The sequence below is a fragment of the Meriones unguiculatus genome, chromosome 7, assembly GCF_030254825.1.
Source record: "Meriones unguiculatus strain TT.TT164.6M chromosome 7, Bangor_MerUng_6.1, whole genome shotgun sequence".
Taxonomy (NCBI): domain Eukaryota; kingdom Metazoa; phylum Chordata; class Mammalia; order Rodentia; family Muridae; genus Meriones; species Meriones unguiculatus.
The window spans coordinates 4,363,564-4,377,189 of record NC_083355.1 but is presented as its reverse complement, the minus strand read 5'-3'; the positions used below and the strand labels follow the sequence as shown (position 1 = coordinate 4,377,189).

Genomic DNA, 13,626 nt, shown 5'->3' with positions numbered 1-13,626 from the left:
GGAGAGGGGCGAGCACAGGCAGTGGTGGTGCTTGTTCTAGGGAAGCAGAATCTGTGTGATAATTAGTTCTAGTGGGTCACCAGTGACCTGGAGCCTCCAGAGCACATACATGCAAGTGCTTGCTTTCTCCCTCCTCTCCCTGCTCGTGTGTGTGTGTGTGTGTGTGTGTGTGTGTGTGTGTGTGTGTGTGTGCATGTGTGGTGAGCTGACTCACCACCACAGGGCTCAGCCTCCAAAGGAATAGTGCTAGTCAGAAGGTCTCTCATTTTCACGGTGTAGGGGATTCCGCCTTGGCTTGTGTGGGGTGGCTAACCCCTCTGGTAGGTTGCTTGGCCCTGTACAGCAGTACCCATGTGCCCAGATGAAAATATGCCATGAAATGGTGGTAAGAACTGGGTTGGCACCAGACACTATGTTCCATGTTTAAGTCCCTCTTCATCGCTGTGCTGAGATCTTGGCCTACTAGAGTCTCAGAGCTGGAAATCACACCTCTCCTCACCTGCCAGGCACAGGTTCCCCATGGCTAACAGCAGGCAAGTCTGGTTTTCCAAGTGTCTGCCTGCAGACTGGACTCTGTTGGACCCAGGTTGAGATGGACCCAAGCAATGCCACTAGCTCTCTTAGGCTGCGGGGAACCACTAAAGAGCTGCCTTCTACAATATATTTCCCCCAGGGAAGTCTACTTCCCTCACTGCGCTCTCGTTCTACCCCTCCTCATCTCCAGCAGGAGCACAGGAAGGCTTCCCACCCATGCCGCGCACAGCATCCTCCTGAGGCAGCACGCAGGCTGAACCCAGCCTGCCACTCCAAGTCCATGTTCTTAGCTTTGCTGTACCTCAGGCTTTCATCTGTGCAGTGGGGCTTATGATCCACTGGCCATCTCTACTGGGGCTGGGGACACAGGGACTGTGGGACAGGGCTTCCAGCATTTTCACATCCTCCACAGAGGCTGAGCCAGAGTGCCAGGGAAGCATTAAGAATATTTGTTGGGGAGGGTGTCACAAGAACTTGGTAGCCCCAGAAGGAGGCCTGGCATCCACAAGGATCTAAGAAGTTCTTTAAAGAATACTCCATTTTTCTGACTACAGCAGCAAAAACTTATATGAAAGTCAAAATGTACAAAAGCAGTCAAAAATTCTTTCGAAAGAGCACTGAGGGAAGGAGCCCCTTCTGAAACATATTCCACGACAGAAGCAGTGTGTGTTCAATGTGGGAAAGTGGTGGCCCACCCAGGCCAGCCTGAGGCCAGGCAGAATGTGGTATGACTCAGGGCAAACACTGAGTCAGGGTCAGACAGACAGCTCCTGGACTGAGAGGACAGTCCCAGCTCCCATGCTAACCCACGCAGAATGAACTTCTGACAGCTGACATGAAGAGCACAGGACACGCACTGTGCTCTCCGTTCCCTGGCCTCTGGTCACTCCCAGACACATAGCCATGCTCAGAGGACAGGCTGTTTTGGGCCTCCTCATGTGCAACTTGTAGCCTGGCCCACCTGTGGACAGAACGGCTGTCACTTGGGGAGAATACCTAAGTCAGGGCAGCGAGTCTTGGCCTCAGCGCTCTACCAAGGTCCTCAGAGCAGCCCTCTAAGTCCAGAATCACAGAGAAGAGGCAGGCAATACTCCCCGAAGACTCCACTGCTGACAGGGTCCCAGCCCCACCCATCTGCTCCTTTCTCTAGGAACTTTGACAAGCATCTTCACCAACCCTTCCCCAGCAGCACACTGTCACAATCTTCGGCCATTTACTGATCCTCTGTCTAATCTAAAGCACTGCACTGGCTGGAAGTACTCAACACTACAGTAGACAATGAGCAGGTCCTGAGCAAGGGTTGTAGCTGGGCAGAAGCCATGTTTTGTCTGAGGACACAGAGGTAGCCTGGGACCTGAAGGCATGTCTTCCTCACTCTCCAGGTCACTGAGGCCCAGGTGACAAGGAAAGCTTTCTAAGGAAGATATCTCCTGATGGCCAAAGTGCTCAGGACTATGTCTGAGGATCCATTACTGGAAGAAATCATTGCCGAGAGAGTGGGGGAGTCAGAGTGTTCAGTGGTTGTTTTCCTGGGGCAAGAAGAAGGATTCCCAAGAGCCGGGCTTCATGTGACTCCTAGGGAACACGCTGATAACGGTGTCAATGAGCTTTGCAGAGCCTATTTCCAGTCACATGCCACACTGGAAAGTCCCTGTTCGTGAAGTAAAGCTCACAACTGTGGGACTTCAAGAATCTCCCTTCATTCAGTGAAGGGCTGGGGCTCTGCCTCATGACCTTGCATCACTGCTCTGTGACCTGCTACAATACTCATAACCTATGGTCCTTAGTTTCTTTTTTTTTTTTTTTAAAGATTTATTTATTATTTATACAACATTCTGCCTGCACACCAGATCTTACTATAGATGGTTAGGAACCATCATGTGGTTGCTGGGAATCGAACTCAGGACCTTTGGAAGAACAAAGAGTGTTCTTAACCTCTGAGCCATCTCTCCAGCCCCCCTGGTCCTTAGTTTCTGTATCTATAATGAAGAGAATGGTCTCACTGGATGAAAAGGTTGACTAAAGCCAAGTGCTATTCACACTAAGCTGGCCCAGGAAGAGATGTGGCCCCCTCACAGTGCAGGGAGGTGCCACTTGTCCCTACTCTGGGTGCCTAGCTGAAGGCACAGCCTACTAATGCTCTGAGACACAGGAATCCAAAGGCCTGCTGGGAAGCAAGCTGGGAACCTCCCTGCACACCGGCAGAGCTGGGAGGACGGGGCTGCAAGGAGAGGAGCCGTGACCAGCCATCCTGAGCGAGGAAGCACCTACTTGATGCACTTCATCCACTCGTCCTTCTCCTCAGGAGTGGGCGCCGAGATGCGGTACACAGTGTGGTTCCCCTCCACCACGCGGCCGTCAGCCTCCGTCTTACAGGCCTTAATCACTTGGTCTTTATTGTCAGGGATATAAAGTTCAAAACAGTTCTGGGAAGAAAATGAGAAGGTGACAGTCAGGTTTTAGGAAGCTGCTGACCAAAGAAAATGTTATTTATTTTCCCAAACACTCTTTACTCTTACTTTCAAGGAACGTTTATCAGAGAATACCTTCAGAAAATGTGTTTTCTTAGGGTGGAAGACATAAGTCAGTTGGCAAATACTTGCTAAAGAAGGATGAGGACCTGAGTTTGATCCTGCATTTAAAAAGCCAGGTGTGGACCCAGAGTGGTGACATACACCGTTAGTCTCAGCACTCGAGAGGCAGAGGCAGGTGTATCCCTGAGTTCAAGGCCAGCTGGTCTACAAAGCTAGGTCCAGGACAGCCACGGCCACATAGAGAAACCCTGTCTTGAAAACCAAAAACAAACAAAAATCCCAGTGTGCTGGCACACATATGCACTTGAAGTGTCAACAACGGGAGGTAGAAACTAGCAGATCACTGGGACTCTAGGGCTGGCTAGCCTAGGCCAACAGGCAAACCCCAGCTTCCAATAAAACACCTTGTTCTTCGTCTGTGTGTGTCTTTCTCATTGTGTGCATATGTGTAAATGTGGGCAAACATATGCAGGATAAATGTAGAGGCCAGAGGTCAAGCAGGCTCTCTTCATGCTTGGTGTCATGTACTCCAGGCACTCTGGCGCACGGAGTACAGGGACTCTCTTTTTTTAAGAATTCATTAAAAAGAAGAAAAAGAAGCAAAGAGAAAAAGCAAGGCATGGTGGTGCACACCTTTAAACCTAGCACTCAAGGAGGCAGGGGCAAGCAAATCTCTGAGTTTGAGGCCAGCCTTGTCTACAGAGAACTGTAGGTTAGCCAGGGCCATGCAGTCTCAAAACAAATATTCATGTGTGTGTGTGTAAGTGTGAGTACACGTGTGGGCATGGACCTCAGAGGACGGCCTCCGGTGGAAACCTTGTCTTGTGCCTTGTCTGAGACAGGGTCTCCTTGTTGTTTTTCCCTGCACACACTCAGTGAGCAAACCCATGGCTTCGGGAAATCCTCCTTTCTCCAGCTCCTCACTGTACGAGCACTGGGATTACAGACACACATGATCCGCACTCTGGTTCTTGTGCCAGAATTTGTGTCACACTTTCCCCACCAGCCCACCTAGCCAGCTTGACACCCTGTCTCAGGAAACAAGGTGGACAGCTCCTGAGGAATGACACCTAAGGTTGACCTTACGGGCATAAGTGAACACACATTGCACACACACACATGCACCTGTGCAAATGGGCACATGTACACAATTTTTCCTATGGAGAAAGTAGCTCAGAAGAGGCCACTGCAGGGTGTCAACCGTGCTGGCTAAGATGCTGGCCTGGAGCCATCCGGCTCCACTCCTGACAGACAGGAGCATGTCTACGGCTGTGGCTCAGTTGCCCCCAAGCCAGATAGTGCTCCAGAATTAACAGATCAGCAGCAAGCTGCGATGTCACAGCTGGCTGAGCTGTCAGGAGAGGCAGTCTCAAAGTCAGTGAGCGCCACTGCAGCAGACAGAACTATCAGGCTACCTGTCTTCTCTTTCACTTGAAAACTGAGGATAAGCAAAACAGTGGGAGGTAACAACAGGGCTTTGTTTTTCAGGCTCTCGGGTCTGTCTTAGGCCCCTCTATTCAGGGTGGGTTATCGCCATCCCTGCTGGCCCTGGGCACAGTAGCAGGGATACTCACCGGCTTTTTGGAGTCTTCCACCTCTCGGATACTCAGATTCTCCAGGGGGATGATCCCACGGGGCTCTTTATCCTGGGCAGGGGCAGCAGAGAGACTTGACTCCCCATTGAGGAAACCCCTGTTCTTCCTCCCTCAGCCCGTTCTGACTCCTCCCTCTCAGGCATAAAGCTCCCAGATTAGCTCCAGACCTCATTTGGGTTGTACAATAGGTCCGGGGTCAGGAGAGTGTAGCATGGCTGGGAAAATTCAAAGCCTTTTGCCGATAAAAAGGCCAGGGGCTCAGCAGGTGTCATCAAAGTGTACCTGACAGTCAATGACCCATGAGGCCTCAAGCTGGAAAACAGCTACCTAAGAAAGAGCCTCCCCTCCTCCATGTCTTTGTCTGGTGTTCCTTTCCCTTTTCCTAGCCTTGGTTCTGTTCCACTAACTCTTGGAAGCCTTTCCCAACCTAGGTCTAGGCACCCCTGCCCGCGTCTGATGAAGGGGCTCCAACTGAGTGTCAAATTTCCTCCTGCTCACTGCATATCACCTGAATTTGATATTTGATGTGTCATCATCATCATTATTAGTGTATTATTATTAGGGTAACACTGTCTTTTGGACAGCTGCTCCAAGATCCACAGAGGTGCCTGAACCCAGGTCTGGACAGACCTTGACACCTCCCTCCATCTCAACTGGCACTCTCAGGTACTGTCTATCTCACCAGCCAAGGCCCTTACCATGGACATATTTCTATCCTACCAGCTAGCTAACCTTGGTCAAGCCCTGTTGCTTTTCAAACATACTAATCAGAGTTACACCTGTACAATGTTCAATAACAAACAAATAACCCACCAACTAACCAAACAAACCCAGTTCTATAACTGTATAAAAACAAACAGGTATGTCTTTTAGATATTTCCCCAAATTCTGTGGGAACAGTTATCCTCCTCTTGCCAACTGTTTAGTACTGAGTTTAGGTCACACTATCTGAGGTTCACCTACAGGGAATAAGCTCCTCTTGCCTGAGCTAAGGTATGCTGGCCTCTTGTCAGCACCACTCTGCTCCTCAGGCTGTGCCACACAGCAGCTAGTCTGCACCAGGGAACCTATTCCACCTTTGCTCTCTTTCCCTCAACTCAAAAATCATCTAATTGGGCAGTGTGTGTGCTTATTTTTCCATCAAAATGGTACCAAAATCAATTGCATGTGCTTCGTTTTGTCAAAGTCTCCTTTCTCGGGCTAATTCACATTGAGTAGTCCCCTAATCTTAACTCTGTGGTAACATCCCTCCCACAGCCAGGTGGCCTCCAGGCTTGGTGACATGTCCCGGAGTTTGCAGCTGTCCACTATTCCAGTGCCTGAGTCCACTTCCCACAGAGAAGATTTTCCCCATTTTGCTGGGGAAAACTGTCATTCGACAGGGTTCGTCTTCCACCAGCATTCTAAGGAAGGGTATGAAAGGCAGAGAACCCTGTTAAAATCTCCCTGTTTGGGAAGGTTTTCACCTGAGGGCTTGGCTGGATCTAGCAGTGTGGGTAGAGAGCATCCTCCAGACTGTAACACATGGACCTCCTTCAGTTCTTGGGGCTAGGCTGTACTAAGTTTTTCTGTTGCCTGAAGCTTTTCTCTTTGTCCTCTAGGTACAGAGACTCAGTAAGGACATGGATTTGGTGACCATCTATTTAAGCCTAGAAGCACATTCTCCACTTGGGGACGATTTGAAGTTACCTTCTCAATGCTGCCATCCTCTCTGGGTCACATGGGACCTCTTGGGCTAGCTCTTGTCTCCAGTATCATTTCCTGTGTCCTTGTACTCGTTCTAGGAAACCTTTATGTTTCCTTCCAGCCTTCTGCACTGATGACTGACGTGTTTCATTTTCCAGAGCATGTCTGTACTTGGTCTCACTGTGTCCCTGTTCCTGGCTCCCAGCTGCCATGGGCATCTCTAGGAGAATAGTAGCAAGCTCCCCACATGGCATTCCTCCCACCTGCTTTGGTCTCCTCCTGCTCTCAGTCAGAAGCCCTCTTAGCCATCTGAGCCTACCATTTGTGTCACTGGAGAGTGGTGGACTGTAGCTGATCTTTTGCTACTTTGTGAGTTCTTCTTTTTCCCACTCTTTATCCCCCCCCCCCTTTGCCGGTTTCATCCCATTACTAGATAGGAGAGAAAGAAGGATCAGGGACGGGGAGAGAAACCCCTGTATCTAATTTCTTTCTTCTTTGCTTGCAGCTATTCTTTGCTACTTTTTAGGTTCTTCTTTTTCCCATTATCCTCCCTCCCCCAGTTTCACCTCTATCACTAGAGAGAGAAGGATCTAGGAGGGAGAGAGAGAGAGAGATCCCTGAATTGAATTCCTTTCCTCTTTGAGCGCTGTAACCAACCCCTTGGAACTACCAACCTTGCCTCTTGGGGCACTAGCATTTATAAACCCTCTGAAAAGTTCCCAGAATTCCAAACATCACATCACTGCAGAAACTATTTGCAGCTGGCAAAACCATGCCTCTGCTAGAGCAAACCACAGTCAGCTGCTGCAGACAGTCTGAAGCTGCCCCAGATCCCCACACCTGGGATTAAAACAAAAACATATTCTTATAATATTTCTGTGTTGTTTAAAGAAACCAAAATTCCTAAATTGTCACTACAGTGGACTAAGCAGAATAAGAGTAAGCTGTGGACTGCAGGTTCTTCTCAGGAGGTTCCTCTCACAGGGCTAACCACAGAGCCTGCCTGAGACCCTTACAGCCCTCTTCAGGGGCATCAGTCACTCACAATGGCAGTTACAGGAGGGAAGATAGCACATTCACCCACAGTCTCCCTAGCCCTCCTACGCACATACAATACCCTAGCCTTAGCGGTGCTAAGCGGATCCCTTGGTCCAGAGACTCACGGTATTCCCCTATCTACAGGAGAAGTCTCTAGACTGCTACTGGGAGAGTGACCACTGGGTTTCCTCAACAGTTCCCAGCCAGCCCACTTCCCCGCTCCTCTTTCTGTCCTCTCTACTGTCATCTCCAGGCCTCACAATGCCTGAACTCTTAAGTGGTGTGATGTTGAGTGGGCTGAGTCAAGCCATCCTGATGCAGACCCTTAGGAAGCTGTGGCTTCTTTAATCTCTTAGACTGCAGGGGTCTGAGGGAGTGAGCTACATGTGTATGGCACATGATCCGTGCTCTGAGTGTGTGGCTATAACCAAAGGGTTTATACCATCTTCTGAGCAGGAGTGAGAACCAGCTCAGGAGGCCCTGGGACCAGCCAGGGAGACCACTGGGCCTCTGCTAACTTCCCCGAATTTGTTCTGCAGGCTGACAGTGGCGGAGGCAAGCCAGCACGCTCACCTCTGTGCATGCCACAGAAGCTGGAGAGCACTAAGAATCCTGGATCCCAACATTGAGAGTATGTTCCTGGCTAACAATGTCAAGTCCAAAATATGAAATGGGGTCCCTGTGGAGGACTTTCATTCTGTGGCATGTGGATGTCCAGTGGCTCAAAGAACAGCTCAGCAGGAGGACCTGGGTCACATCCCAAGCACCAAAAGTAAAATAAGCAAAGGATTCTACACCAATTTAGGTAGACTCTGGCACACCTTACCACAAATAATTGGCGTTTCCCACAAGGACAGATATAACCAGCACTGATGGCTTTGGCCTATATGATTTCTTAGAGCAAGTACTGCTATTGTTGCAAAAATATGACCTGCTCATTATAAAAAAGAAACTTAAAATACTGCAAAAATGAATAAAGGAAAGTTTAAAAACATTCCAAATGAGAGATCACTAATGATGACCACATGGGCAAGAGGCTGAGGGCTAATGCGTTGGAGAGAAAGAAACAGGTCTGTGAGGACAGGCTATTTCACATAGTATTTTCATAAAAGATGTGCTATTAAGAAAAAAAAAAAATCAAAGCTGGGTGTGGTGGTGCACGCCTTTAATCCCAGCACAGGAGAAACAGCGGCAGGCAGATCTCTGAGTTTGAGGCCAGCCTGGTCTAAACAGCAAGTTCCAGGACAACCAGGGCTACACAGAGAAACCCTGTCTCAACAAACAAACAAAAATAAATAAATAAAAATCTTTTAAAAAGGGAAAAAAATTGAAGCAGAATTGGAAAAATACAGAATTTCAAGGTAAATATTTTCTTGCCACAAAGACCATTCTTGGAGCAGCTTTATAAAAACTGCTAGGTGTTTAGTCACTCTGTTTTTAAAGGTGTCATGTGATTCAGCTTTGACAGTTTGAAATGAAGTATTCTTCCTACTGCTTACGAAGTAACTGTCCTCACTAACCTGTCATCACTAACTTCATTTGATACTTTCCAGGTTTCTAATGCCCCAGCCTGTGCCACAGACACAGGGTCCCAGTGTTGGCACAGTTCAGTGTCGACCCTGTGTGTCCACACTGCTTCCGTGCTCCGGCTGCCTTAGCATCAGGTAAGTATGTCTGAGTTCCAGGTCTCTTCAAGCATCCATTTGTACCTGGGAACGCTGTGAGTTCTACGTTTAAGAGCACTTCAGCACTGGCCCTGCTTTGCAGTGTGGCTGGCAGCAGCCTCAGCACAAGGCCCACACTTTGGGAGTCTTGCTTTAGTGCCCCAGCTCAGTGTCTGATGCTGCAGCTCTCCCACCTGTACACTTCAGCACTGCACCTTCTGTCAGCATTCTTGGCCTGCTGAGCTCAGCACTTGTGTTTCAGGTTTAAGTGAAGGAGGTCAGCATCCAGCTCTCCTACTTGCACCCCCCAACCCTCTACATCCTGGGAAGAATCCAACCAATACATCGAAAATTTGACTTTGTAGAAGTCACTGGCACTGAAATTATCTCCTGTCCCTAGCACCTAACTTTATGGCATTTGCTCTCCCTGCAGGAAGTGAGGACATCATTAGTTAATGCGCCTTACCCCTTAAAGTTTACACAGAATTGCTGAAGAATGAGCAACAACACCACAACCCTATAGTGATTCAGAAACACACAGCTTTGGCTCTCATGAGCTGAAGTCCTGTTCTGCCTCGATCACTCTGGTCCCTATTCAAGTGACTCCATGCTATCTTCCTGGAGTCTCTGAGGGCTGGTGTTTGACAGTCTGTGCTTTCCATAGTGTCCTCAGGGAACTGGAGGGAGCTCGTGTGAAGCAGACTTTCTTTCCTCTCACCACTCTGCTTCTACTTGCATCAGCCTGCGTCTTCCTCCAGGCCAAAGGGTGGAGTGGGCTGATCTCATGCCCAGGCTGCAGGCACTCTGCAACTCCAGCTGTTCTTTTCTTCCCACTGCCAGATGGCACATGACCAAACCAGCTGTGCCGTTTCCTGGTCTGGCTGTCCTCAGCCCCAAACACTCAGTTTCACTAGGGTTGTGTGAAAGCCTGTGCTAGGAAAACTCTAGACACTATAAAGCCACATCAAGGAAGGGCTTGGAAGGGTGGGGAGCCCCGGAAGGAAACTATTGAGCCTTCTGTCCATAACACTCTGGGAACGAAACAGAGAGATGCTTTCTTACAGTTTTTTATGTATTTAAAGTACTGCTCTGGTGTTTGAAAAGGCTTTAAGTACAAAAAAGCAAAGCTAGTTGCAGAACTTGGGTGCCATGAGTGGGGCCCTAAGGAGCAACGCCTTGAGAACAGCTTCCCATCATGTCCTCAGCATGAATCACTGAACTGAACTTGTAACTCGACGAAACTAGCCTGGAACTCACTATGTGGATCAAGGTGGCCTCAAACTTGTGGTAATCCTCCTGTTGATTTTTTTAAATTGTTATTAAACACCATTTTGTTCCACCTCTACCACAGAGGAGGCTTCGACCCTTTTTCTCAGTGGGATCAATAACTTGCTCATTAAAGATCCAGCTAAATTACCTCTACTGACCTAGTTGGAGACCTAAGTCTAACCCGAATGTGAGAAGAACTGCCTCTGCTTGCAGGAACACTGCCGCACCATGCCACCAGTGGAGGTCATGGTCTGAGCACCAACAGCTTGTTGCTTTCTGGGTGCTCTCCCACAGGACGTCCAGAGGAGTTTTACTGTGTACTCTTTACCCCATGACAACAAAGGGCACCTGTATGTGACGCACTCCTACAGGGAAGTCTTGTCCCAGTGAACAGACACCAACAGAACTTCCATGGTGTAAGGAAATGTCAGTTTCCCAAACCTCCAGATTCTCTCAAGTGAACCGTTCCTTCCCCTTTTGTTTTGCTCCTTTTCCTCTATTTCTTACCACTGAACTATTTCTTCTGAATCAAATCCTTCAGCATTTCTGAGACCATAGAAAATCTGAGTTCACCAAGTCACAACTCTTATCCCTTTCACTAGGTTCTTAGCAAATGACCCAAATTCCATGTTTCCAGCCTAGTTCCCAACAAGCCCCCAACACTGTTCACAGACTTGTTCTAAGACTTGTGCCTCCTGTCGTGTCTAGAACTGGGGGCTGGCTCTGGGCCACCCTCCTGGCCAGCCCCTCCACATCCTTGTGAGGGTGTTCTACTCTGAGATTTAGCTCCTCCCTGCCCCCATGGAAGTAGAAGGGCAGCTCTGACCATCTCCCCAGGGTCTCCTCTAGCTGTGCTCGGCTGGAGTGTTGGGAAGCAGAGGACTGGTCTGGCCTCCCCCCGGCGGACCAGCAGATGCTCACCGTGGTGTATTCAAAGTAGTAAAGGCAGTTGTCAGTCAGAATGAACCAGCGCCTCTTCCAGGTCTTCACCCTGCCACCTGAGAGCAAAAAGGAGATGCTTTTGACAAGAGACACCCAGGCAGGTGCATGCTACACACACACACACACACACACACACACACACACACACACACACACGCACACACACACAGCTCTCTTCCCAGGAAGTGGGTGGGGTGGGGCAGGGTATCAGGAGAACATTTAGACCATGGCAAAAATTACATCAGTGACAAGACACAGCCAAGACAGAAGCATCTTTCACAGAGTGAAAGTCTATGGTACAAGCAGAGCAAGCGTGTCCAGGTGACACCCTGAGATGTCCTGGACAGCAAGATGAGAGCATGGGCTAGGGAGGAAGACCCAGGGCGATGATGGTGCAATGCAAGTGTACCTTAGGCTGGAGAAGCCAGCCACAGCCTGTGTGATAGAGACAGGCAAAGAAAGGAGGAAGGGAGGGGCCAGCATCCTGATGCAGGTGGCATGGGCACCTCAGGGGTTCCATGGAAGTGACAGGAGAGAAGATACAGAAAGTGAGGTACTGTGAGCCCCTTACAACCAAACCCATAGCTTCCCCTCCCCCAGCTACATGTAGTGAAGTTCCATACTGGCTTTAGCCCCCTCAGTTAGTGTCCTGAAAGTCATGTCCCCAGAGCTCTGGGTGCGAATCAAAGCAGGATTCCTTCACCAGGAAAGGACTGGCTTGTCCACCTGGGCTCATGGCTCAGGTGGACGCATGTGACTCCTTAAATCTAAGTTACTAGAAGAGACAGCCCCAACAGCTAGGAGGTGGTGATTAGCAGCTGCTCCAGCCTTCCTCAGTTCTCTTCAATGGTAATAAGATTTCAGTAGCAAAGCGCAGGGTCCATGAAGCTATCCCGCATTGGTACGGGGTTAGGGGTGGGTGGGTGTGCTCAACTGTGCCCACTTTGAGGGAAGCTACATCCTCGCTTGCATCATGCTCAGGATCCCCACTTTCCCCCACTTACCTCGGGTCAGGGAAACACTGTCTTGACACGAACCACTCAGAATTACCCAGGGCCTTCCCATGATGATACACACATGGCATTGCATAAGCACACTCTGCCCCTGATCCTTAGCACTTGCCCTTTGCTAGAGCCCAACTATGGAGAGTACCACTTCTCTAGTCTCCACAGAGGGCAGGGAAGTGAGGGACCTGCCAAACCTTCTCCCCTGCCCTATTGCTAACAGACATGCAGAGCAGGGTCATGTTACAGTGACTGTTTCCAATGCCAGTGTCTGCCTGCTGCCTCGTCCCTGAAATGGGAGGCCCAGCAGAACAGGCCAGAGCCTAGACTTCTCTGGGCTATTTCACAGCTCTGCCTGCATGTCTGAGCTGGAGGCGTGGAAAAATACATGTAAGCAGTCATCCTTAAATACGTGATTCTAAGTGACTGAGAACTAGGTTCCCAGGTGGGGTGTGCCACAAGTAATCATGTGCCAACCACCACCCCTCCTGTGTGGTACAGTAGTGAGGCACTCTCCCTCACGGTGGTCTGTAAGTTTCATGGAAGCACCCCAAGGTTAAGTGGCATGAATGAGAAAGATGTAGGAGTAATAGACATGTATGATGATGACAGGGAGAACTAGGAAGAATTAGGAAAAATGAGAGGGAAGACAAGGAATGTGTTCAAAACTGAAGGCAGCTGGTCTTAGAGCAGACCCTTTCCCATCTCTGAGTTTGAGAGCATCTAGCCTCCAGCCTCTTAGGGAACCCACTTTCCACACAGGGCTTGGTACACAAGGATGGTCAACCCATGCTGACCTCCCATGCGCTCTGTCACAGGACTACCCCAGGTGATAGTGGGATTTAGAAAATGATGGAGAGAGTGAGTTAGATACCAAAAGAAACAAGATGGCAGGAAATCAAGGAAGAAAAGCAAAGCTGGGAAGATCTGTCTGGGAAAAGCTTCATTATGTCCCCTGGACAGTTGGCTGCCCCACAGAGCCCTCTACCAGAAAGCATTGCTGTGGGCCCACGGAGAACAATTCCACGTGGAAAGAAAAACAGACATGGGACAAGCAGACAGATCGATGTGCGCCTAGGACAGTCCCTGTGGAACTCACAGGACCCCCACCCCCACCCCCATGCAGGGCCTCTCATGCCTCCCTTAGACAGAACAGCTGGCACTGCCGCAGCAGTCTGGCCCCTGGCCTGGCACTGAAGGAATGCCTGTGTCTGTTCTCTTAAGGCGGCTCTGCTCCAGCCATGCTCACGCACAGGCCGAGGAGCACTCTGGTTCCTCCAAATGGTTCCCCATATTGGCAACCAGAGAACTAAGAGGCCAATTTGGGTTTTAAGGTTGAATCTTTGAAACAGGAGGGTTT

General features: G+C 49.6%; 1 protein-coding gene across 3 annotated transcripts in view; it reads right to left on the bottom strand.

Moving 5' to 3' along the window:
• Positions 1-13,626, bottom strand: part of Cyth1 (cytohesin 1) — an 80,244-nt gene that overhangs the window by 2,307 nt on the left and 64,311 nt on the right. For 2 of the 3 annotated variants that reach the window (XM_021640058.2, XM_021640048.2), the window contains exons 10-12: positions 11,242-11,318; positions 4,643-4,714; positions 2,806-2,960 (exon numbers count right to left, since the gene is read on the bottom strand). In XM_021640058.2, coding sequence (XP_021495733.1) covers positions 2,806-2,960; positions 4,643-4,714; positions 11,242-11,318 — 304 coding nt within the window. Of the gene's footprint in view, positions 1-2,805; positions 2,961-4,642; positions 4,715-11,241; positions 11,321-13,626 lie in introns of all 3 variants that reach the window. The other variant, XM_021640066.2, reaches the window with a different exon arrangement.